General features: G+C 44.5%; 1 protein-coding gene across 1 annotated transcript in view; it reads left to right on the top strand.

Annotated features, from left to right (window-relative positions):
• The first annotated feature begins 2964 nt into the window (after window positions 1-2964).
• Window positions 2965-22824, top strand: part of MICOS10 (mitochondrial contact site and cristae organizing system subunit 10) — a 31171-nt gene continuing 11311 nt past the window's right edge. Inside the window, exon 1 of the mRNA XM_035019619.1 lies at window positions 2965-3113. Coding sequence (XP_034875510.1) covers window positions 3050-3113 — 64 coding nt within the window. The 5' untranslated portion in view covers window positions 2965-3049. The remainder of the gene's footprint in view (window positions 3114-22824) is intronic.

Raw genomic sequence — 22824 nt, 5'->3', positions numbered from 1 at the left:
GCTCCCTGCTCGGTGGGAGGCCTGCTTCTCCCTCTCCCACTCCCCCTGCTTGTGTTCCCTCTTTCGCCGTGTCTCTCTCTGTCAAATAAATAAATAAAATCTATAAAAAAAAAAAAAAGAACACATTCATCTTGTATTTTTACTGCTCCAGCCCTGGAGTCTTGGTCATGTTTCTAAGGAGTCCTGGTATTTAGAAGCCAAGAGCCAGGCTTGCTTATTGCTACTGATGTGTAGTTGCTTTTATTTGTTTGTTTGTTTGTTTATTTATTTATTTATTTATAGGTTCCACACCCAGTGTGGAGCCCAACATGGGGCTTGAACTCAGAACCCTGAGATCAAGACCTGGACTGAGATCAAGAGTTGGACACTTAACCAACTGAGCCCCTAGGTGCCCGGTGTCATTGTTTTAGACCCTCTCCTCAGATAGGATCAGGAAATACATACGCATATATTTATATTTATCTCTATTAAATACCATGAGTTCATACCAATACTTTCTAGCAGTGGGGATACAGCAGTGAACAAAACCTTGTGTTGGGAAAGGAACCACAGAAAGAGAGAAAAATAGATACAAGGCTAGGAAATGGCAAAGCTGGGATCTAAACCCAGACAGCCTGGCTCCAGAATTCATGCTATACCATCTGCCTCTGATTGCTTTTGTAAGTTGCTCTCTGCCTTCTGCAAAAGTTTACAACTCTCTTGAATCCAATAAAAATGCCTCTGTCAGTTTCTAAATCTACACAATGCAGAGCCTTGTGCATCTTCCATACAACTTCTCAGAGACTCGGTTTCCAAATTTGTGAAAGTGAAGATACTAATTTCAACCTGCTGTGAGGATAAATGGAATTATATGAGATGCCTGGTGCTATTTGTGACACATCATAGGTATTTAGTGAAGTTAGTTTTGTTTTTTTTTTCTCACACAAATGCTCTACCTCTAGAACAGTGGTTTTAGTTTTAGTTTTTTTTTAAGTCGGCTCCACACCCAGCTCGGGGCTTGAACTCATGACCCTGAGATCAAGAGTCCCAGGCTTTACTGACTGAGCCAGCCAGGTGCCCTGAGAGAATTTTTTTCTCTAATTCATTCAATCAATCATTCATTTATACATTCATTCATTCTTACATCCATTCAAAAAGCATTTATTGAGAATCCAATATATACCAGGCTCTCTGCTAGTCACTGGGGACACAAAAATGGCACAGTCCTCGTTCTCAAAGAGCTCCCAGTCACATCCAAGAGATACACAAAGAATTACAATACAATCTGATATGTAGCTCAGATGAGAACTAGAAGAAGGGTGGTCATGGAAGGAAGCCTTCCTGAAGGAAGGGGCTCTGTCATGGCAAGGACCGGTATAGCAGTTCTACTGTTAAAGTTGCCAAGAATAAATGAATAAATTAATGGGTGAATGAATTCAATTCAGTTCAACAAGCACTTCATAGAAGATCTTACTGTCCAAGGCATTGCACTCTGAACAGGGAGTGTGCAGATGAAGAAGGGGCAGCTCAGGCCCATAATGAGCTTCTAGTTTTACTGGCAGATACAAACATCTATAAAGAGATGTTCTAGGGGCACCTGGGTGGCTCAGTCGTTAAGCGCCTGCATTCGGCTCAGGTCATGATCCCAGGGTCCTGGGATCGAGCCCCGCATCGGCTCCCTGCTCTGCGGGAAGCCTGCTTCTCCCTCTCCCACTCGCCCTGCTTCTGTTCCCTCTCTCGCCGTGTCTCTCTCTGTCAAATAAATAAATAAAAAATCTTAAAAAAAAGAGAGATGTTCTAATAGAATGTAGAGAATTCTATGGGGTACCCAAGCTACTTGGACAATAAGAAGATAGAGGGGGCTCTGCCCTCTATTAGTGGATGAAGGGGGGCTCTAAGGTATATTAGTGTAGGCTTCCTAGAATGAACTCCTTGAGTCTTGGATATATATTCCACAAGTGGATGGAAGTCATTGACAGCTTCTTTTTTTTTTTTTTTTTAAGATTTTATTTATTCATTTGACAGAGAGAGAGAGAGAGAACACAAGTAGGCAGAGTGGCAGGCAGAGGGGGAGGGAGAAGCAGGCTCTCCGCCGAGCCAGAGGTGGGGCCCGATCCCAAGACCCCAGGATCATGACCCGAGCCAAAGGCAGCCGCCTAACCGACTGAGCCACCCAGGCGCCCCTCATTGACAGCTTCTAATCAGGATTAATATGGTCAAATTTGTATCTGTTGGTAGAATGGGGGATGCAAATGGGGAAGGAAGGCTAAAATCAACGCCACCACTAAGGAGGCTGAATTATGAACAGGAGGCTTGAGGCAGACGTTTGATCTGGAGATAGAAGTTGAAAGTGGTTGCAATTACTCAGGGAGAGTATGTAGAGGGAAAAGGGGATTGGTGGACTCCTTGGAACCCACAATCTTTAAGTAGCTGGCAGAGAAAAAGCAACCCTGGAAGGATGAGAGTCGGGAGCAGAACTAGGAAAGGCTGTGTCCCGGGAGTCGGATGAATAAAGAGGAGGAGGAGACAAGGAGGACCAGGAAGGAGGACCTAGTTGTGTCCCGCGCTGTGTAGAGGTTCCAAAGCATCCCTTTGATCTGGCCTAGGTGACCTTTGCCAGAGCAGTTTCCGTGGTAGTGGTGCAGGCGGGAGTGAATGAGGGAGCAGAAACAGTGAAGTGAGTACGTGAATGAATGAATCAAGAGCTGTGCCCTCACTTGCCCTGGGAATTTCCAGGGCCAACGTCGGGAGCCGGTGCGGAGGCAGGGCCTTCCCGACAGGGTTCTGGGTGCCGCCTGGGAAGCCTGTCAGCCTCGCAGCACTCAGGTAGGCGTGGCTCCAAGGTCAGGGTCACCTCGGGCCTTCAGGCAACCCGTCACCCCGACGACCAACTGGAAAAGAAAAAAAACAAAAAACGGAAAGGGCGGAAGCATTCAGATCATCTCGCGATATCTGGCAGGCCGGGGCCGGCCTTCCGGGCCTGGAACCCGCGACCGGCTCTCGCGAGACTTGCCTGGAGTCGGAGCGGGGGGCCCGACCTTAAGAAAAGCGGGAGCTGCGGGTGGGGAACATGTCGGATTCAGAGCTCGGCAGGAAGTGGGACCGGTGCATGGCGGATGCGGTCGTGAAGATAGGTAAGGGGCTTCTCGCCCCTGGCAGGCCCCGGCGGGAGCCGAGCGGCCGGCCCCAGACCCCGCTGGCCAGGCGGGCGGAAGGGAGGCTCCGGGGGAGGTCAGGCCGACCGCCCTGATCCAGCCCCTCGGGCCAGGGCGAGCTGCCCGAACCGGGCGGGAGGTCACTTGGGCGGCGGCGGCGGGGGCGGGGGCACGGGCCGGCGGAGCCTGGGCCCCTGCGCGAGGTGGGAGGGGAGGAGTCGCAGTTCCGGGGGCGGGGGGGGGGGCTGGCAGGTGGCAGGAGAGGTGCGGAGCTCCTCGAGTAGAAAGCGGTCTGCAGGGCACAACCTCGTGCCAGAGGCTGGTCATTCTCTTCCCCGGTGCCACATTGCCCGCAGGGGGCGTGGAGCCCGGTCAGGGGTCACAGTGCTCGCCAGCTGAAACGAGTGCCTTCTAAAGAAGGTCATGTAGACACTGCCAGGCTCTAACGAGCGTCTCTGTCATCCCCGAGTCGTAACCCGATTTACTGGCATCAGAGTAGTCTGCCGCCTGAAATTGGAGACCTAGTGATCTGGAATGAGAATTGCCCTGAGAAGTAAGAGACTGGAGACTTTCTGGTCCTTGGTGTAACTCCGCGGAGCCTTTTAGCACGTGCTCAGTGACGACACAGATTATGAAGTCCCTGCCCGGAGGGGAGGGGAAAGATGGAAGCTCATTTATTGAGCGTATACTAAGTGCCAGGCACTGTGCTAGGTGTGCAACTCAATACATTATCTCATACAGGTCGTGAAATTGAGAGTCAGGTGAACGGATTTGTCCAGGGTCGAGTAAGTGACAAAGTTGCTCATAAATGGCAAAGTTGGAAATATAACTCAGGTTTTCTGGCTTCGAGTCCCATGCTTTTTCTTTAATACTAATTCTTTTTTTTTTAAGATTTTTTTTTTTTTTAATTTATTTAACAGAGATAGAGAGCATAAGTAGGCAGAGCGGCAGACAGAGGGAGAGGGAGAAGCAGGCTTCCCACCGAGCAGGGAGCCCGATGCCGGGCTCGATCCCAAGACCCCGGGACCACGACCTGAGCCGAAGGCAGCTGCTTAACCAACTGAGCCACCCAGGCGCCCCTTTGATACTAATTCTTACCAAATTTGATATTTTTGTATGGAAAATGAGTATTTAAGAGGATTTAGGATTGTGCCCATTGAATGACGGGTGTTGGAAAAGAATGAAGATTGTAAGCACCATGAGAGCAGAGTTCTGGTGACACTGCTGTATCCCCAAGCCCTGTCTCGGTTTTCTTGTGCTTAATAAAAATTGTTGAGAAGGAGTTAATAGGAGTACTTACTTGATCACAGCTGTCCCTTCACCCTTGAATTCATTTACCAGCTGTGTGATTTGGGGCAAGTTGTTGAACCCCTTCCTCCGTTTCCTCATTTGTAAATTGACAATAGTAATTATTATCTCACAGAGTTGTTAGGATTACGAGTTAGTTTAAGTAAAGGCTTGGGTATGAATCACTTATTAAGAATGGGTTATTCTGTAAATGAGCCAAGGAATACAGTTTTTCTTATTGTAAACAGCTCACATTTAGGAGAGAAGATTGAACATGTCGGTATTAGTAAGTACTAAGCAACACGATGGCAGTAGTTAAGAGTGGGAGGCAGACGGCTGAGTTTGAAGTCATCACTCTTGCTCTTCACCCCTGTCCTCACTAGCTTTGTAGCTTTGGGTAGCCTCTCTTCCGTCACTGTGAAATGGGGATAGAAAGACAGATTTACCTAAAAGGATTAGGAAGATTGAAGGATAGTAAAATACATAGGAAACTGAGCACAGTGCTTGGCACTTACATAGTCAGCAAATGGTGGTCATAATAATTGTTGATATTAATACTGTGCCACTGAGGATCACCTGAGGGAGTAGCGTGGCTGTCATTTGTGAGTGGGACATTGGTAGGGGAGGGGTATACACAGGGGAAATAATTAAATGAGGCACAGCGATACATGATTACAGATAAAAGTTGAAGTGAGTGATTCAGGCTCCTTCTCTTGTAGAGCTGTTATAAATCCAGTCAGTGTGGTGATGGGCTGAGGTCATCCAGTGAGAGTTTGCAAGGAAAATGGGCCTTCATCTGACCTTTGGGGAATGACTTGGACTTGGATAGTCAGGGAGGGTGGGAAGACTGGAACAGAGGCCCAGCTGAACTTTTGTAGGGCAGGAGATTGAAGCATGGAGAGGTTAAGAAGCTAGACATGGAGGAGCAGGGGTTAGAACCCAGGCATTCTAGGGCGCCTGGGTGGCTCAGTTGGTTGAGCGACTGCCTTCGGCTCAGGTCATGATCCTGGAGTCCCGGGATCGAGTCCCGCATCGGGCTCCCTGCTCGGCAGGGAGCCTGCTTCTGCCTCTGACCCTCCCCCCTCTCATGTGCTCTCTCTCTCTCATTCTCTCTGTCTCAAATAAATAAATAAATAAATCTTTAAAAAAAAAAAAAAAAAGAACCCAGGCATTCTAAATCCATTGCCCTTACTCCCTGAAGAAGGCTGGTTTGGGTGGGGTCAGAATTGTAAAATGTCTTAGAGAAATTCCACTTTATCTTAATGGCTCTTGAGTTGCCTTTGGCTTTTTCAGATTCATGGTGCGTATTCAACATGGCTGTCCTAAACACCTATCACTTTCTGCTTCTCGGGCTCATTAGGTCTGAGCTGGTGGGGAATCATGGGATTTTTTTTTTTTTTTAATATTTTATTTATTTGACAGAGAGAGACACAGCGAGAGAGGGAACACAAGCAGGGGGAGTGGGAGAGGGAGAAGCAGGCTTCCTGCCGAGCAGGGAGCCCGATGTGGGGCTTGATCCCAGGACATGACCCGAGCCCAAGGCAGACGCTTAACGACTGAGCCACCCAGACGCCCCTCATGGCATGGTTTTAAGCAACAGATATTTATTGAATTGTGGGCCAGTCCGTGGGCAGATAGAGAAGCAGAAGGCATTTCACTTCCCTCAACAGGGAATTGATGTGATATAAATGGAATTTTGGTATGGTTGTTCTGGCAGTGTTTTATACAGAACAGGTCAGGAGTCGAGAAGGCCAGTGGTGCTGTGAATGTGAAGTGATGAAAGCCTGCTCTGTTAGACCAGAGACGAATGGGTGTATTTGAGAAACATCCAACTTTGGGCCCCATTTATCAAATGGAGATAGTAATTCCCACCTCCTAGGCTAGAACAGTGCCAAGTTCATAATAGGAACTCAATAAATGCTATTTTCTTCATCTTTCTCTCCATCTGGTTAACTTTGCATCATTCCGTTTCTTACAAAGATGACTCCAAGGTTAGAATGTGGTTAAGGGGTGATTCAGTGAAGGGAACTTGGACATAAAACTGGAGGGGGGTATGTGCACCTCATTTACACGAAGTAGGGAAAGACTAGAAACTGATCATGGGGGATGGCAGGAGGAAGACCAATGAGAACAGTGATCATGATTTTGGTTGCTCTTCTGCTTACATGATTGAATGGTTTGAGAGTGATAATGAAGTTGAGTAGGGAGTTTTAATTTTGTGGGACAAGCTGAGTTCAGATTTGGAGGGCGTTGTCCCTTTAGTAATGGACTTAGAGAAGGGCATAAGAGCACTGAAGCACAGAAGAGTTACTCGGGGAGCCTGTAGTCTTAGAGGTCTTTGAGACGGTGAAGGGGAGCACACTCTGTAGTGAGCGTATTGGCAGTGAGGTTATGGGACTCTTCAAACCTCCTGGGCTGCTTGCTGCCTGGTCTTTGAGAATGGAGGTGGAGACTCAGAGTGGCCGCCCGCCAGAAGATAGAGGTTTTGTAGGAGATGTAGGCGGGGAAGAGGGGCCAATGCAGGCTTTCAGCTCTGTATTGGTAATTTCATGCTCTGGCTTGACAGAGACTGAAGGGAAGCCAAGGTGGATGGACAGCTCCCTTTGTGAGCGCTTCTCTGGTTGGCTGCCTTAAACCTGAAGGTTCTTTTTTTTTTTTTTTTTTAAGATTTTATTTATTTATTTGACAGAGACAGAGAGAGAGGGAACACTAGCAGGGGGAGTGGGAGAGGGAGAAGCAGGCTTCCCGCCAAGCAGGGAGCCCGACGCGGGGCTCGATTCCAGGACCCTGGGATCATGACCTGAGCCGAAGGCAGGCGCTTAACCAACTGAGCCACCCAGGCGCCCCAAACCTGAAGGGTTTTTGTTCTTTTCACAATGGTTTGCTGAAAAATGACTATTTTCATTGCTCATGTTTAACCTAGATGTAGTACAGCCGAGTTAAAGAGCATATAAGCTTGTACTCAGACAGTAGTTCTTTAAAAAAACTGCTGTTCACGGATCTCTTGCTTGCTCTGAAGCTTGAGCAATGTCTAAACAGAAAATTCTGTGGTTTTATCCTGTAGAAAGAACTACATTTATTCATAAGTACCTTTTCCCTGCCCTTCACTGTCATAAGAAAAGCATTTGTATTTCCCTCATTAATTTTGGTTTTAAAATATCTATTTATTTTGTGTGTAATAGGAGCATGGTAGGATAGGTGGTTTCTAATACGGTTTGACCTAATATATCGAGCCCATGAATCAAACAAAACAAAACAAAACAAAACACATGCCTCCCTGTAATAGACACAATAGGCCATTGTTCTTACACATCTGTTTCTCTCTTTCAGCTCCTGTGCCTTTCCTTTCCTTTCCCCCGTCACACTTTTACCCTTCTCTTTGGCCTGTGTTCTTATTCCTGCTACTCATATGCATTGCCTAGTTCCTCCATAAAGTTTGAGCTTAATGTATCTTTTTTTAAAATAAACTTGTTAGCATTGAATAAGTTCCTAGGTGTTCTGTTTATTCTCCATCACATCACTAATGTTTTTTTTTTAAGATTTTATTTATTGACAGAGAGAGATAAGCGAGAGAGGGAACACAAGCAGGGGGAGTGGAAGAGGGAGAAGCAGGCTTCCCGTGGAGCAGGGAGCCTGATGCGGGGCTCGATCCCAGGACCCTGGGATCATGACCTGAGCCGAAGGTAGGCACTTAACGACTGAGCCACCCAGGCGCCCCACATCACTAATTTTTAATAGCACATGGCACCCTCTGAAATTTGTGATTTCTTTCTTTTTTTTAGATTATTTATTTATTTATTCATTCATAAGAGTCTGAGAGAGAGAGAGGCAGAGGCAGAGGGAGAAACAGGCTCCCTGCTGAGCAGGGAGCCCGATGCGGGACTCGATCCCAGCACCCCAGGATCATGACCTGAGCCGAAGGCAGACGCTTAACCATCTGAGCCACCCAGGCGCCCTGCAGTTTCTTTACTTGATTGTCTGCCCTCACTAGAATGTGAACTCATGAGACCCAGAGACCTTTTTTGTTCACTGTTGATCCCCTAACCCCTGGCATAGAGGCGGCATACCATAATTGCTGTTAAATGAATGACATGTATTGCTGAGAATTTTGCAGACTACATTCTCTGCCCGTATTTGCTCTTCAGTGTGTATTTATTAACCGAATGAACTAGCATTTAAATTAAAAAGTCAAGTCAGGTAGATTTCATGTGAATTTCTGCCAGTTCACATGTTTGATCATGTGTCCCTGTAATCTTGGGGCTTGTACCAACTTTTTATTTCATCTGGGGATGTAAGTTATTGTCAGTAGATCTTCATAATAAAGTAGCATTAGGAATGTTTGGGAGTAATCGGCTAAGAAACATGAACCAGAGAGCACTTTTGTATTTAAACAAGTAGAGGGTGATGTTGGTTAAGTGGTAGTGCCAAAGCCTTATTGCAGGAAATTAAAAAGGAGTGAAGAATGTTACATTTTACGAATGGCATGTTCCGTTAGTTTTTATGTGAATGCGTCATTAATGGTTTTTTGCTAATTTTATGGGTGTATTTTTAAGTTTTATCAGATTTATTGAATGCCCTGGTTTTCTTTCTGCACTCAGTTCACGGACTGTGCCGTTCATTTTCCTTGTACATATGGAGTAATTTGTCTTGTGTGTACCCACAGGAATAAATTACACCCTCTTGTTAATGAGAATAGAAGGCAAGGTATCTTGCCAAAATAGAGGGCTTAAAAGCTCTGGGACAGAGCTGGTGCCCTCAGCTTGTGCTTGTCACTCTGGACTGGATGGGCGGTTATATCTGTTTTCTGTTTCCCTGGAAAATAAGATTCCAGGAGATGAGAAAAACCCACTATGAGACTTCGGGAGGTGCTTCCCTGTGATTTGAGAATTTCTAAGCCCTGCAAGTGTGGGTCATGGAAGCACTGCCATTGTCCTCAGAGCCTTGTTATAACTCCCTCTTGAACGCTGGATGTCCATGCTGGCCGGCTGTGACCTCATGACCAAGTCAATGTCTGTGTGACATTGGCCAGGGCCTCAGGGTTGCAGATTTGCCCGAGGAGGCTTGGAGGAAAATCTGATCCCAGTACTTCCTGGATTCATACAGAGGTCCTGGGATCCCTAAGTGACTTGCAAAGTTGTACAATGGACTGTGTCCCTTTCCCCTGCATTTCGCTCCCACTGGGAGGCCAGAGTCCAGAATATCTGGTCTTACTAACTTGTGAATTGGCCAGAAGATCCAAAAGAGGGGAAGGAGATGTCATGGTTGGGGCAGGGTTTGCCCAAGGCTGTGGAAAAGGCTGTCCTGAAAAAGGCTGTCTCTGCAAGCCAGGTATATTCAGCACAGCAGGGTTTTTCATTTTCTTGGTAACAAGGAAAAGTGCAAGGTGTGAGCATTGGGAAGCCGCCCTAGAGTGTGATGCATTCAGTGGACTCTGGGACGTTCACGGTCCTTTCCTTTTCTTTTCCCTGGCTCAGTTGGTAGAGTGTGCGACTCTTCATCTCGGGGTCCTGAGTTTGAGCCCCACGTGGGGCGTAGAGTTTACTTGAATGAATGAATGAATGAATGAAAAAGAAAGGAAGAAAGAAAGAAGCACCTCTCTGTGCCTCAGTTTCCTCATTTATAGAATGGTAGTATATTCCTCAGGGGGTTGTTACAAGTAAGGATAAAATGAGATAGTCTCTATAGAGCAATTAGGATATTACCTATACTTGATAAATATTAGCTGCAGGCATGTGAATGAAAGATAGCAGTCATAAGTTAAAATAATTACCACATTTGCTTTTATCTTGCTGCTGTGGGTAGTATGGAAGCCGGATAATCAGTATTCCAGTTTATATATGTAATAGTAATCATTAATGTATGCTCCCCCCCCCCCAAATTTAATGCCAGGCATTGTGGAAAGTCTGGGGGGTGCAGTGTACAGATAATCGGCACCAGCCTTACCCTGGAGGGGCTTACCTTCTGGAGGAATGTGCAAAGAAGGTGGTGACATTGGAGTTCCACCTTGGAGAATATGTAGGCATTTAGTAGGTGGACCAGGTAGAGGACTGCATTCTAGGCCTTGGAAACTGTCCAGGTGGGGTCCCAGAGGACAGAGAGGCTTTGGCTTCTGCAGGGAATGCTGATAGTGGCTGCCATTTATCGAGCACTTAGTGTGTGTTCCCAGATACTGGCATTTTCCATTTTATATACATTATCACATTTAAGCCTTATAGCCTTATGGGGTATTTCCCCCTTTTTTCCCCAGTTTTTTTTTGTGATAAAATACACATAACAGAATTTACCATCTGAACTTGTAAAACTGAAACTCTGTACCCATTTAACACTAACTTCCCATTCCTGGCCCCCTGCCCTCCCCCAGCCACTGGCAACCTCTGATCTACTTTCTGTCTCTCTGATTTTGACTTCTCTAAGTACCTCCTGGAAGTAGAATCCTACAGTCCTTGTCTTTTTGAAACGGACTTATTTCACTTTGGGTAATGCCCTCAAGGTTCATAAGTGTGTAGCATATATCAGAATTTCCTCCTTTTTAAATCTGAGTAAGATTCCATTGTGTGTGTATGTGTGTTTGTAACACATTTTGCTTATTCATTCACCTGTGGGTGGATGGACACTACTGTGAATAATGCTGCTATGAACATGGGTAGACACCGGTCTTTTGGAGACCTTGCCTCCAGTTCTTTTGGATACATACCCAGAAGTGGCATTGTTGGATCATATTGTAAATCTACTTTTAACGTTTTGAGGCTCTGCCACACTGTTTTCCGCAGCAGCTGGACCATTTTACATTCCCACCTGGAGTGCACCAGAGTCCTCACCAACAATTGTTACTTCCTTCATGCCTTTTTTTGATAGTAGCCATCCTAATGGGTATAAGCTAGTATCTCATTGTAGTTTCGATTTGCATTTCCCTAATGATTAGTGATGTTGAACATCTTTTCATGTGCTCACTGGCGATTTGTATATCTTCTTTGGAGAAATGTCTGTTCAAGTCCTTTGTCCATTTTTGACTTGGTTTATTGTTGTGTTTTAGGAGTTCTCTCTATATTCTGGATATTAACCCCTTATCAGATACATGTTTCATTTATTTATTTGAGAGAGAGAGAGAGAGCAAGGGGAGAGGCAGAGGGAGAGGGAGAGAGAGAATTCCAAGTAGACCTAGGGAGCCCAATGCTGGATTTGATCCTATGATGCTGAGATCATGACCTGAGCTGAAACCAAGAGTCGGACACCTAACCAACTGAGCCACCCAGGCCCCCTATCGTGGGATTTTGGTAAGGATTGCACTGAATTTGTAGATTGTTTTGGGTAGTATTGACATGTATTAACAAATAGAATACTATTTATTAGTTTTTAATGCTATTTATATTAATGATTTATATTAATACTGTTAGTATTAATACCATTTATTCTGTTACCGTAGAATACTATGATATGGATATACCACATTTTGTTTATCCATTTACTAGTTGATGGACATTTAGGTTGTTTGTAGTGTTTTTTTTTTTTTTTAAGATTTTATTTATTTTGGGGCACCTGGGTGGCTCAGTTGTTAAGCGTCTGCCTTCGGCTAAGGTCATGATCCCAGGGTCCTGGGATCGAGCCCCGCATCGGGCTCCCTGCTCTGCGGGAAGCCTGCTTCTCCCTCTGCCCCTTCCCCTGCTTGTGTTCGCTCTCTCGCTGTGTCTCTCTCTGTCAGATAAATAAATAAAATCTTAAAAAAATATATTTATTTTTGTGAGAGAGAGCATGAGCGGGGGGGGGGGGGGTAGGGCAGATCCCAGGACCCTAGGATCATGACCTGAGCCGAAGGCAGATGCGTAGCCAACTGAGTCACCCAGGCACCCAGTTGTTTGTACTTTTTGGCTATTACGAATAATGCTGCTGTGATCAAATATACAAGTTTTTATGTGGAGGCCTGTTTTCATTTCTCTTGGGTATGTATGTATCTAGGGGTGGAATTGCTGGGTTGTGTGGCAACTCTTTGGGTAGCATTGAGAAAAACCATGGGATGTGAAGGTGAAGAGTGACATGGTTGGATTTCTGACTTCAGAAAGATCACTGAATTAGCACGAGGAGAATGAATTAGAAAGGACCAAGATGGAGGCAGGGAGATTGATAGTGTGTGACTGCAAATTCATGCTGAAGATGAGGTGATCTGATTAGAGGAAACCAAAACTAAGATGGGGACAGAGGAGTGGAATGGAGAGATACGTCGTGGCGCTGTGCAGCGGTCCTACTTACGGAACTTGAAATGCTCACAAGCGGGAGGAGTGGGGATGATGCCACATCGATATGAGTGGAGAATGGTGTTGCCCTTGACAAACAGGAGAGGCAGGAGGGGAGCCCAAGGAACGTTTTGCAGTTTATTAATTTCTGGTACGTCTTGGGATAGGTCACTGGATATATGCAGCTCATTCAACCGAGATGAAATTGCTTTGCCACGCGTTCATTTTCATGAAAAGAAAGGGTTTGCCTTGTTTCTTCCTTGTTAAGAAAGTAGGACAGTAAATGACTTAGCAGGTGACCTGCCTTAGAATTAACCAGCAGATTTTGTGTATTCATCCAATAATCAATCAAGGGTAGTTAAATTAATTGTGAAGGCCATTTTCGTGTCAAAAAAAATACTATACGAGAAGAGGCCATTGAATAAGGTCATGGAAAAAGAAAGCAAATTATTGTTTGTCTTTAAATTTCAGTTCATCTGATAAATGTGGGTTACCACAGAGTATTGGTGGCTCACCAAAATTGCCTTTTGGTAGCCTGAGTTTGCAAACTGATCTGTCTCCATTTCATAGAGTGATATCACTTAGGCTAAACTAAAATACTTCAAAGGTTTTTGGCTGTTTATAGGTTTCTGGTTTCAAATTAGTACGTTAATTGTTGAATTAGTAGCCATATTTTGTTTGTTATATGTATTTCTGAACAGTTTCTGAGACCAAAAATACTCTTTCCATTTGCGGCAGCAATATGAATAATGGAACATTGTGATCTTGCTAGAGGAGAATTTTGTGTTAGTATTACAGAATAATGTAATTAGGCACGATACGGAACTTGCAAACATATTTAAATTTTTGTTCTGGCTGTGGTTTCATGCTTTCCTGAAATGTGGCCTGAAACAGTTTATTAGCAAATATGCTGAATTGCTTTCTCTGGCAAGTGCATTTCAGTATTGAATCCAAGTGAAAATACAAATATTTACTTATAAAAGTCTTTTTGGTGTGGTAATATTTTTACTGTGGCCATTGACCCACTAGTAAAATGTGAGGGCATTGCTAGATTGGATCTTGTTTACTTAAAGACCAAGAGAGGGAAAGAGAGAGGAAGCTAACTTTAAGTGAATGCCTGGTATCTGCCACCACCGTACTTGGTACACTAACATATTATCCCCTTTTACCCTCCTAGCAACTTAGTGAGGAAGTTTATATTCTCTCTCTTTTTCTAGCAAGAAAAATAATGCTCAGAGATATTTATAGAAATTGAGAAGCTGCTTTTTATTTTTATTTTTATTTTTTAAGATTTTATTAATCTGACAAGAGAGAGACAGAGAGGGAACACAAGTAGGGGGAGTGGGAGAAGCAGGCTTCCCGCCGAGCAGGAAGCCCGATGCGGGGCTCTATCCCAGGACCCTGAGATCATGACCTGAGCCGAAGGCAGACGCTTAACCAACTGAGCCACCCAGGCATCCCGAGAAGCTGCTTTTTAAATCTGTATTCAAGTGTAAACAATCCAAAGTCACCAGAGCAGTTTTTAAAATGAAAAATAAAGTTGGAAAAGTAACATTACCTGACATCAAGACTTACTGTAAAGCTACAGTAAATGAGACAGTGGTATTGGAGAAGGGAGACACATCTAGATTGGTGTCCAGAAATAGTCAATAGTTAGTCAAAGATGCCAAGGCAGTTTAACGGGGAATGGAAAATCTTTCCAACAAATTGTGCTAGAATAGCTGGGTATCCACATAGAGAAAAAAAAGTGAGCTTCATTATCGTGCATAAAAATTAACTCAAAAGAATTACAGACCTAAATGTAAAAGCTAAAACTGTAAAACTCCAGAAGAAAACATAGGAGAAAAATCTCTGTGACCTTGAGTTCAGAAAAGATTTCTTAGGTCACAACAAAAGTCACAAAGAAAAAAATTGATACACGGGGTTTGATCAAAATCTAAAACTTCTGCTCTTTGAAAGACACCATTAAAAGCACAAAAAGGCAAGCCACAGAATGGGAGAAAATATTTGCAGTACATATATCTGACAAAGGACTTGTTCCATAATAAATAAGGAACTCTTGGGGCACCTGGGTGGCTCAGTCGGTTGAGCATCTGCCTTGCGCTCAGGTCGTGATCCCAGGATCCTGGGATCAAGCCCTGCGTCAGGCTCCCTGCTCAGCGGGGAGTCTCATTCTTCCTCTGCTTCTGCCCTTCCCCCCACCCCTCAACCCCCTTGTGCTCTCTCATGCATGTTCTCTCTTTCTCTCTCAAATAAATAAAATCTTATAAAAAAATAAAGAACTCTTAAATTTAATGATAAGAAGACAAACCACCCATTTGAGAAAATGGGTAAGGGCACCTGGGTGGCTCAGTGGGTTAAGCATTTGCCTTCAGCTCAGGTCATGATCCCAATATCCTGGGATGGAACCCGAGTCTGGCTCCCTGCTCAGCGGGGAGTCTGCTTCTCCCTCTCCTTCTACCCCTTCTCCCTGCTCATGTTCTCTCTCTCAGATAAATAAAATCTTAAAAAAAAAAAAAATGGGTAAAATGTTTGATAAGATTCTTCACAAAAGAAATTATACTAATGGCAAAGAAGCACATGAAAGGATGTTCAGTATCATTGGTCATTAGGGAAATGCAAAATTCAGTCATCATGCGAATACCCCTCCACACCCATTAAATAGTTAAAAAGACTGACCACACTAAAGTCTACTAGGATGTGGAGCAGCTGGAGTCCTGGGGAGCTGTTGGTGGGGTTGTAGAATAGTACAACCATTTGTAAAACTGTTCGGTAGTTTTTTATAAATATACCATCTAGTCATTCTCGTAGGTATTTACCCCCCAAGAGAAACGAAAACATTTGTTCACATCAAGTCTTATATATGAATATTCATAGCAGCTTTGCTCATAATGCCCCCAAACTGGGAAGAACCCCGAAGTCCATCAACAGGTGAATGGATAAACAAAATACAGACTGTCCATAAAGTGGGCTATTCATTAATAAAAGGAGCAAATACTAATACATACAACAATATCTATACATTTCACAATCATTATGTTGAGTAACGAGCTAGACATATAAGAGTGTATACTGTATTTCATTAAAAAAAGTTTTTTTTTTTTTAAAGTAGGCTCAGCGCCCAATGTGGGGCTTGAACTCACAACCCTGAAATTAAGAGTCGCGTGCTCTACCAACGGAGTCAGCCAGGCACCCCTACTGTATTCCATTTATATGATGCCATTTGTATGTAAAATTCTAGAAAATGCAAACCAATCTGTAATGACAAAGTAGAGAAGTGGTTGCCTGGGGCAAAGGGTGGAGGGAAGCGTGGACTGCAAAGGGACATAAGGAAAGTTCTAGAGCTGACAGCCGTGTTCTGTCTCACGATTGGAGTGGTGGTGTCACAGGTATATACGCTTGTCAACACTGCAAGTGGCTGCAGTTTATTCTACAGAAATTATACCCCCAAGAGTTATTTAAAACCGGAAAGATGAAAAATACCCCGTGCTGGTGAGGATAAAGGCAACCAGAAGCCTCAGACTGCCTATGGGAGTATTAATCGGTGAACCACTTTGGAAAACTGGCAGTATCTACTAAAGCTAACCATAGGTATATACCCTGTGACACAACGATTTCATGCCTAGGTATCTACCCAGCAGACGCGCACCCATGTGTTCACCAGGTGACTCTCACTGAAATGTTCATAGAACACTGTTCAGAATAGCCCCGACTGGAAACTACCCAAATGCCCATTAGCAGAGAATGGATAAGTAAATTGTGGTACACTGATGTGACGGAGTACTCTTTGGCAGTGATAATGAACGACCTACAACTGTTCACAGTGTTAGACTAACATACTCACTGTGTGATTCCATTTATAGAAGTTTAGAAACAGGCAAAACTATACTTACAGAAGTCAGAATATGATTGCCCTCGGATGGAGAGCTTTGAATAAGGGAGCCCAAGACAGGCTTCTGAGGATGTTGGTAATCTTCCGTGCCTTACTCTGGGTGCTGGTATCTTGGGTGTTTTTAGTCTGAAAATACATCCTGTGGTACACCTGATTGTGCAGCTTCCTACCTATATGTTGTATTTCAGTAAAAAGCTTTTGAAAGACATGTGCTGTCGGGGCGCCTGGGTGGCTCAGTTGGTTAAGTGTCCGCCTCTTGATTTCGGCTTAGGTCATGGTCTCACGGTCATGGGATCAATCCCTTGTAGGGCTCCGCATGCAGTGGGTAATCTGCTTGGGATTCTCCCTCTCTCTCTCTTTCCCTCTGCTCCTGCTCATGTTCTCTCTCGCGTGCACACACTCTCTCTCTCTCAAATAATAAGTAAATCTTAGAAAAAAAGATGTACTGTTACAGAATGGTGTCCTTGATAATTATAAAGTGAGAAAAGCAAGTTGTAAAACATCATGCATGGGGGCGCCTGGGTGGCTCAGTTGGTTAAGCGACTGCCTTCGGCTCAGGTCATGATCCTGGAGTCCCTGGATCGAGTTCCGCATCGGGCTCCCTGCTCAGCAGGGGGTCTGCTTCTCCCTCTGACCCTCTTCCCTCTCGTGCTCTCTGTCTCTTATTCTCTCTCTCTCAAATAAAAATAAAATCTTAAAAAAAAAAAATCATGCATGATGTGTGATCCCATTTATATAAATGGAATGATAAACTTAATCCAAATTATCTCTTGGGAGTGATGGTGATGCTAGGTGGAGAGGATCATTAACTTTGCTGGTTTTATAATGTAAGCACATAAACACATAAGAACAGTTTCTGTTTAAAAAAAAAAACATTATTTAGGGGTGCTTGGCTACTCAGTTGGTGGATCATGAGACTCTTGATCTCGGGGTTGTAAGTTTGAGCCCCATGTTGGCTGTAGAGGTTACTTAAAAAGAAAATCTTAAAAAAAATTTTTTTAAGTTCTTTATGGAGTCCATTTGGTTCTTGTAGTTGAGGATTATGAATAATCTTCAAATGAGTATATTAGGTCTAGTTTTGTTATTTAGCAGGTTAGCACTTTAAGGTGAAAATCTTTGAAGCTTTTTGCCAACTTTGAAATTATATTTGTGTCTGTTCATGGAGTTTCTCATTGGGTGACCTGTTAATGGGTTTGCTTTTGGTGGATGTGATGGCCCATTGTTGCCTTGGAAGACCCCAGTCGAATAACCCCCATGAATTCATAAACTTAAGAGTGAGGAAGCTGAGGGCCTTTAGCTGGAGAAGCAGCGTGGGCTAGTGAAGAGCCAAATGGGCTTGGGACAGTTACTGGCTCTCTCTGAGCCTCAATTTCCTAGTCTGTAGGAAATTGGTTGCCTTTTTTTTTTTTTTTTTTTTAAAGTAAGCTCCATGCCCAGTGTGGGGCTCCAGACTCAGGAGCCTGAGGTCAGGAGTCATATGCTCTACCTACTGACCCAGCCAGATGCCCCTCTTCATCTGCACACTTGGGGTGCTAGTCCCTACATGGTTTTGATGAGGCTTAGGATAAGATAATAATCTAAGTGGATGTGAAAGCACTTTATAAATTGTAAACCCCTAGACGGGTGGTTCTCCACTGGGAGGGGTTTACCACTACCTCCTACCCCTGGGGACATTTGGCCATGTCTGGCGACTTGGGTGGTTGCCATATAGGGGATGGGGGAGTGGGAGCGCTGCTGACATCTGGTAAGTAGGGGACGGGGATGCTGTCAAACACCCTACAATGCGCAGAACAGCACCAAAGAATTGTACACCCTAAATGTCAGTAGTCGAGGTTGAGAAACCTTGCCCCAGGCTTATGTAACTTCCCTAAACTTCTTACTCTCTATGGCTCCCCTGCCACAGCCTTTCAGACTAATACACAACACGGTTCATATATTCATATACCTGTATGCACATACTTTTTCAGCAACTGAAATCGAGGGGGGAAATGAATTAAAAAAAGGAATAAACAGAATAATTAGAATGATTTTAAGGAAAGCATAGCCCATTATTTCTAGGGCCTTTAAAAAAAAAACACACACCACATGTATGCATATGAGAAGGATATGGGATATGAGAATATGAGTCAATATTAACAAATGATGACAGGGAGCCAAGTAGCAAAATGGTGTGAGGCACAGCTGGGAGAGCGGGCAGATCGTGGTGCTTTTTTTAAAGAACTATACAGACTTTCTAGGGGCGCCTTGGTGGCTCAGTCGTTAAGCGTCTGCCTTCGGCTCAGGTCATGATCCCAGGGTCCTGGGATTGAGCCCTGCATCGGGCTCCCTGCTCTGCGGGAAGTCTGCTTCTCCCTCTTCTACTCCCCCCTGCTTGTGTTCCCTCTCTCGCTGTCTCTCTCTCTCTCTCTCTCTGTCAAATAAATAAATAAAATCATTAAAAAATAAAAAATAAAAAAAAATAAAAAACTATACAGACTTTCCAAAGTCGTTTCAGTTGGATATCTTCAGGTAGAATTTAGAACTATTTGATTAATAGTTAACAGTGTATATGGGGAGGAATTGAAATCCAGTGTGTTTATGTCAAGTTTCTTTATCCAACCTAAAGCTGCATTAGAATGCTTAGGATAATTTATAATTACTGTAACACTCTGACATAATTGTTGACAGATTTCTAGACTTACTTCGACAAATGTTTATGAGTCAGAACAAATGTTTCTGATTGTCAGAACCTGCACATGTAAACCACTCGAAATTTCTGTCTGATAGATTTTAAATGATTAACTAAAGCGAATGATTTAAGCAACATAATTCACCTTTTATTAGGAAGCAGTCCTAAGAAGGCTGCTACTTTCTTGGCATCATCTCAAATGATTAAATTGAAATCCATTAGTTGGAGATTTTTTTTTTTTAACCATTTTGGTACAGGCCTATATGTGACAAACCCTGAACTCGTGAGCTCATAAATATCCCATTCTGACTAGAAGCAAAAATAGAGTATTTTATTTATTCCTGCTCTAGTCATACATTGTCTTAACATTAGAATATGTGCTACCAGTCTTACGAATTCCCAGAAAAGATTGGCTGTGACCATCAAAAACGCACACTTATTTTTTTCTTGTTTCCACTACAACTTGAAATTCATTTTATTTCAGCTCATAGCTTCTGTTTTAGAAGACTTTTTTTTCTTTACTCAGTTTATGAAAATTGAATTCTTGGTTTCTTCTTTTTTTTTATTTGACGAGAGAGAGAGAGAGAGAGAGGCAGCTAGAGAGGGAACACGAGCAGGGGGAGTGGGAGAGGGAGAAGTAGGCTTCCCGCCGAGCAGGGAGCCCAATGTGGGGCTCGATCCCAGGACCCTGGGATCATGACCTGAGCCGAAGGCAGATGCTTAATAACTGAGCCACCCAGGCGCCCTGAATTCTTGGTTTCTTTATGTATACAAGTCCAGTGATTTGGAGAGTTTTATTTATGGGGCTTTGTAGAATAATGATGCCTTTTAAGAAAGATTGTGGACTACTACCAGAATATAGTCAGCTGGGTGCTGTTGGCTGTCTTGGGCCCCTTATTAGAGCCAGATTTGAGTAGCAGAGAAAAAGTTGCTTGCTCACAGAAGGCCCTGAAATTCAGGTGAATCCTTCCAACACCTTTGCAAATGCTGATTTGGGATATCCCCCATTTGCTCCAATAATACCTTAAATGTAGAACCATTGGTATATTTTGCAAATATTTGAGCCCCTTTTCCATCTCTGTTTACCTTTGTCCATGACTGTGTCTTAAGGATCCCTTATGTATTAAGAGTCATGACTGAGTGTGGTCACTCCCACTGCTCAGAAGTTCCTCAGCCCTGACCAGAGTCCTGCTGTAACCTGTCCTGTTCACCTCCAGTACCGTCCTTTTCAGTTCTGCCTAGCAGGGGGGACGGGGGAGGCAAAGGCCACAGTATGTAAGATACCATTTTCCAGTCAGATGGGCAGAGGAGAGTCTGTGGTCGGACCTGGCTCCCACTTTGGCTGCTGTGATGGCTTTCTCCTCGCGGCACCCCCATCTCTGATGGGGGCCTCTTCACATCTGTCCCCATTGCTGCAGAGCAGGCCTGTTGTCTAGTGCTCATTGGATATGTTGTTTCCCCCGCTTAATTCTCTTTATTGCTTCCCTCCCGCTTACAGTAGAGGCCGAGGGGCCTTAGTGTGGCATGAAAGACTTGCTCCGTCGACCTCACACCGGATGATTTGGCAACAAGGAGCTCCCTTACCCCTTCTCTGCGCCCCAGAATGGCTTGGGTGTCCTCCTCAGTGCTTTTTGTGCGTTGTACCTGCTTCTGTCGTTGTGCCCTGCACCTCGAGTTTCTAATTACACTTGGCTCCAGCACTGGACCGTGAGCTTACCAATCGCAGGGCCTGGCGTGGCAGCCAGCACACAGTAGGCGCTCAGTTTGTATGATTAAGGAGATGCTCACACATAGTGTTGGCCAGGACGAATTTGGAAAGCTATTTCATTTACTTTAGGGAGTCAAAATTATGATAATAGCTTCGTGTATCTGTGAGGGGGCCGTCAAGGACCAGGCCTCTGGAGTCAGGCTGCCTGGGTTCAGATCCCAGATGTGCGACCTGGGGCAAGTTACTTACCCTTTCTGTGTCTCCGTTTCTTGGCCTGTAAGATGGGGCTAATAAAAGAAGTTTATCGTGAGGATTTTTTTTTAAAGATTTTATTTATTTATTTGAGAGAGAGAGCAGGAGAGAGAGTGAACATGGGGAGGGGCAGAGGGAGAGGGAGAAGCAGGCTCCCCGCTGAGCCGGGAGCCCGACATGGGGCTCGATCCCAGGACCCTAGAATCACGATCTGAGCCAAAGGCAGATGCTTAACCAACTGAGCCACCCAGGTGCCCCTATCATGAGGATTAAATGAGATAATGGGCTCCTGAGGCTTAAGTGCTTAGTGAATGCTTTTAATGTTTGTATAGTGTTCCCGAAAACATTGTAGATGTTCCTTTTTTTTTTTTAAAGGATTTTATTTATTTGTTTTAGACAGCTTGAGTGGGGTGGGGAGCAGAGGGAGAGGGACAAGCAGAGTCCATACTGAGGGCAGAGCCCAACATTGGGCTCAATCCCACGACCCCGAGATCATGACCTGAGCCGAAATCAGAGTTTGACGCTCAACTAATGGAGCCACCCAGGCGCCCCTAGATGTTGCAGTTTTATAAACCCAGTTATATTTTAGATAAAGGGCATTTGGTATTTAAAAGGTTATTTGATGAATGTTATAAATGGTACCCCTGTTTTTCTAGTTATCCAGATAGCAGTTCTCGGCATTTTCTTACAGCCTGCCCCACTGCAGCCCCCAAACCCCAGACCCACATACACACACCTAATCAGTTGTTAAGCCTGTAAATTCTGCCAGCAAAATGTCTCTTCCTTTCCAAGTGATCCTACACACCTTAGTTAGATGAGTCTTACTAAAGCACAGCTTCAGTCATGTTACATATTTTAAAAAACTCTTTAGGCAGCCTCTTGCCCGCTAGATTAAGTGCCGTGATGTTTTGGGGCCCTCAGAATGGCCCTGATCCTTTTCTAGCCTTACCTGCTGCTCTCCAGGACAGGCCTCAGGCTTCAGGCAAGCTGCCCCCGCCCCCCCGCCGCCCCAGTTTCCCTGCGCAGCCTTGGGTGGAGCATGTGCCCCTCTGTACGAACTCGGCTGTTAAATGTCTACTCCTTAAGACAACTCAAATGACACCTCTTTCTTGAGTATTTAAAAAAATCTTCCCAGCTAAGTGTGTTCCTCCCACCCTCTTCCTCTGGACCAGCAGAACATGGTCCCTCCCAGTTTTCTGGATACCGGACTCACTCTCCTTCCCTGATCACAAGCTCCCCAGGGAAGAGACTCTGTCTTACTTATTTCTGACCCGTGTCCTTCAGCACTCAGTAAGTATTTGAACCTTTGCTTTGTTCTTGAACAATCTTACCACCTTCTCCCCGCTCCCTTCTCTAACCCGCCAGGATGGTTTGGCTGGTTGGGAAGGAAGGGAATGACAGTTAACTGTGTGTGGTGAGCCGTTGTTCCAGGCTTTTTACACATACTCTGCTGTGTCATCCTCACCATTCCCCAGTCGGGGACAGGTACTGTTAGTATTCCTGATTTCCGTATGAGGAAACGGATGCTGGGAGAAGTTCTGTCATTTGCCCAAGGACTGAGACACACAACTAATAAGTGACCTAACCTGTATTCTCCTTCGTGTTTAACCTGTCTTACCCCAAGTTCACACAACCTTATCACTGAAGTAGACCTC

Source organism: Mirounga leonina, unplaced genomic scaffold (genome assembly GCF_011800145.1).
Source record: "Mirounga leonina isolate KUSES-001 unplaced genomic scaffold, KU_Mleo_1.0 Mir_173, whole genome shotgun sequence".
NCBI lineage: Eukaryota > Metazoa > Chordata > Mammalia > Carnivora > Phocidae > Mirounga > Mirounga leonina.
This window is presented reverse-complemented; position numbering and strand designations above follow the sequence as displayed.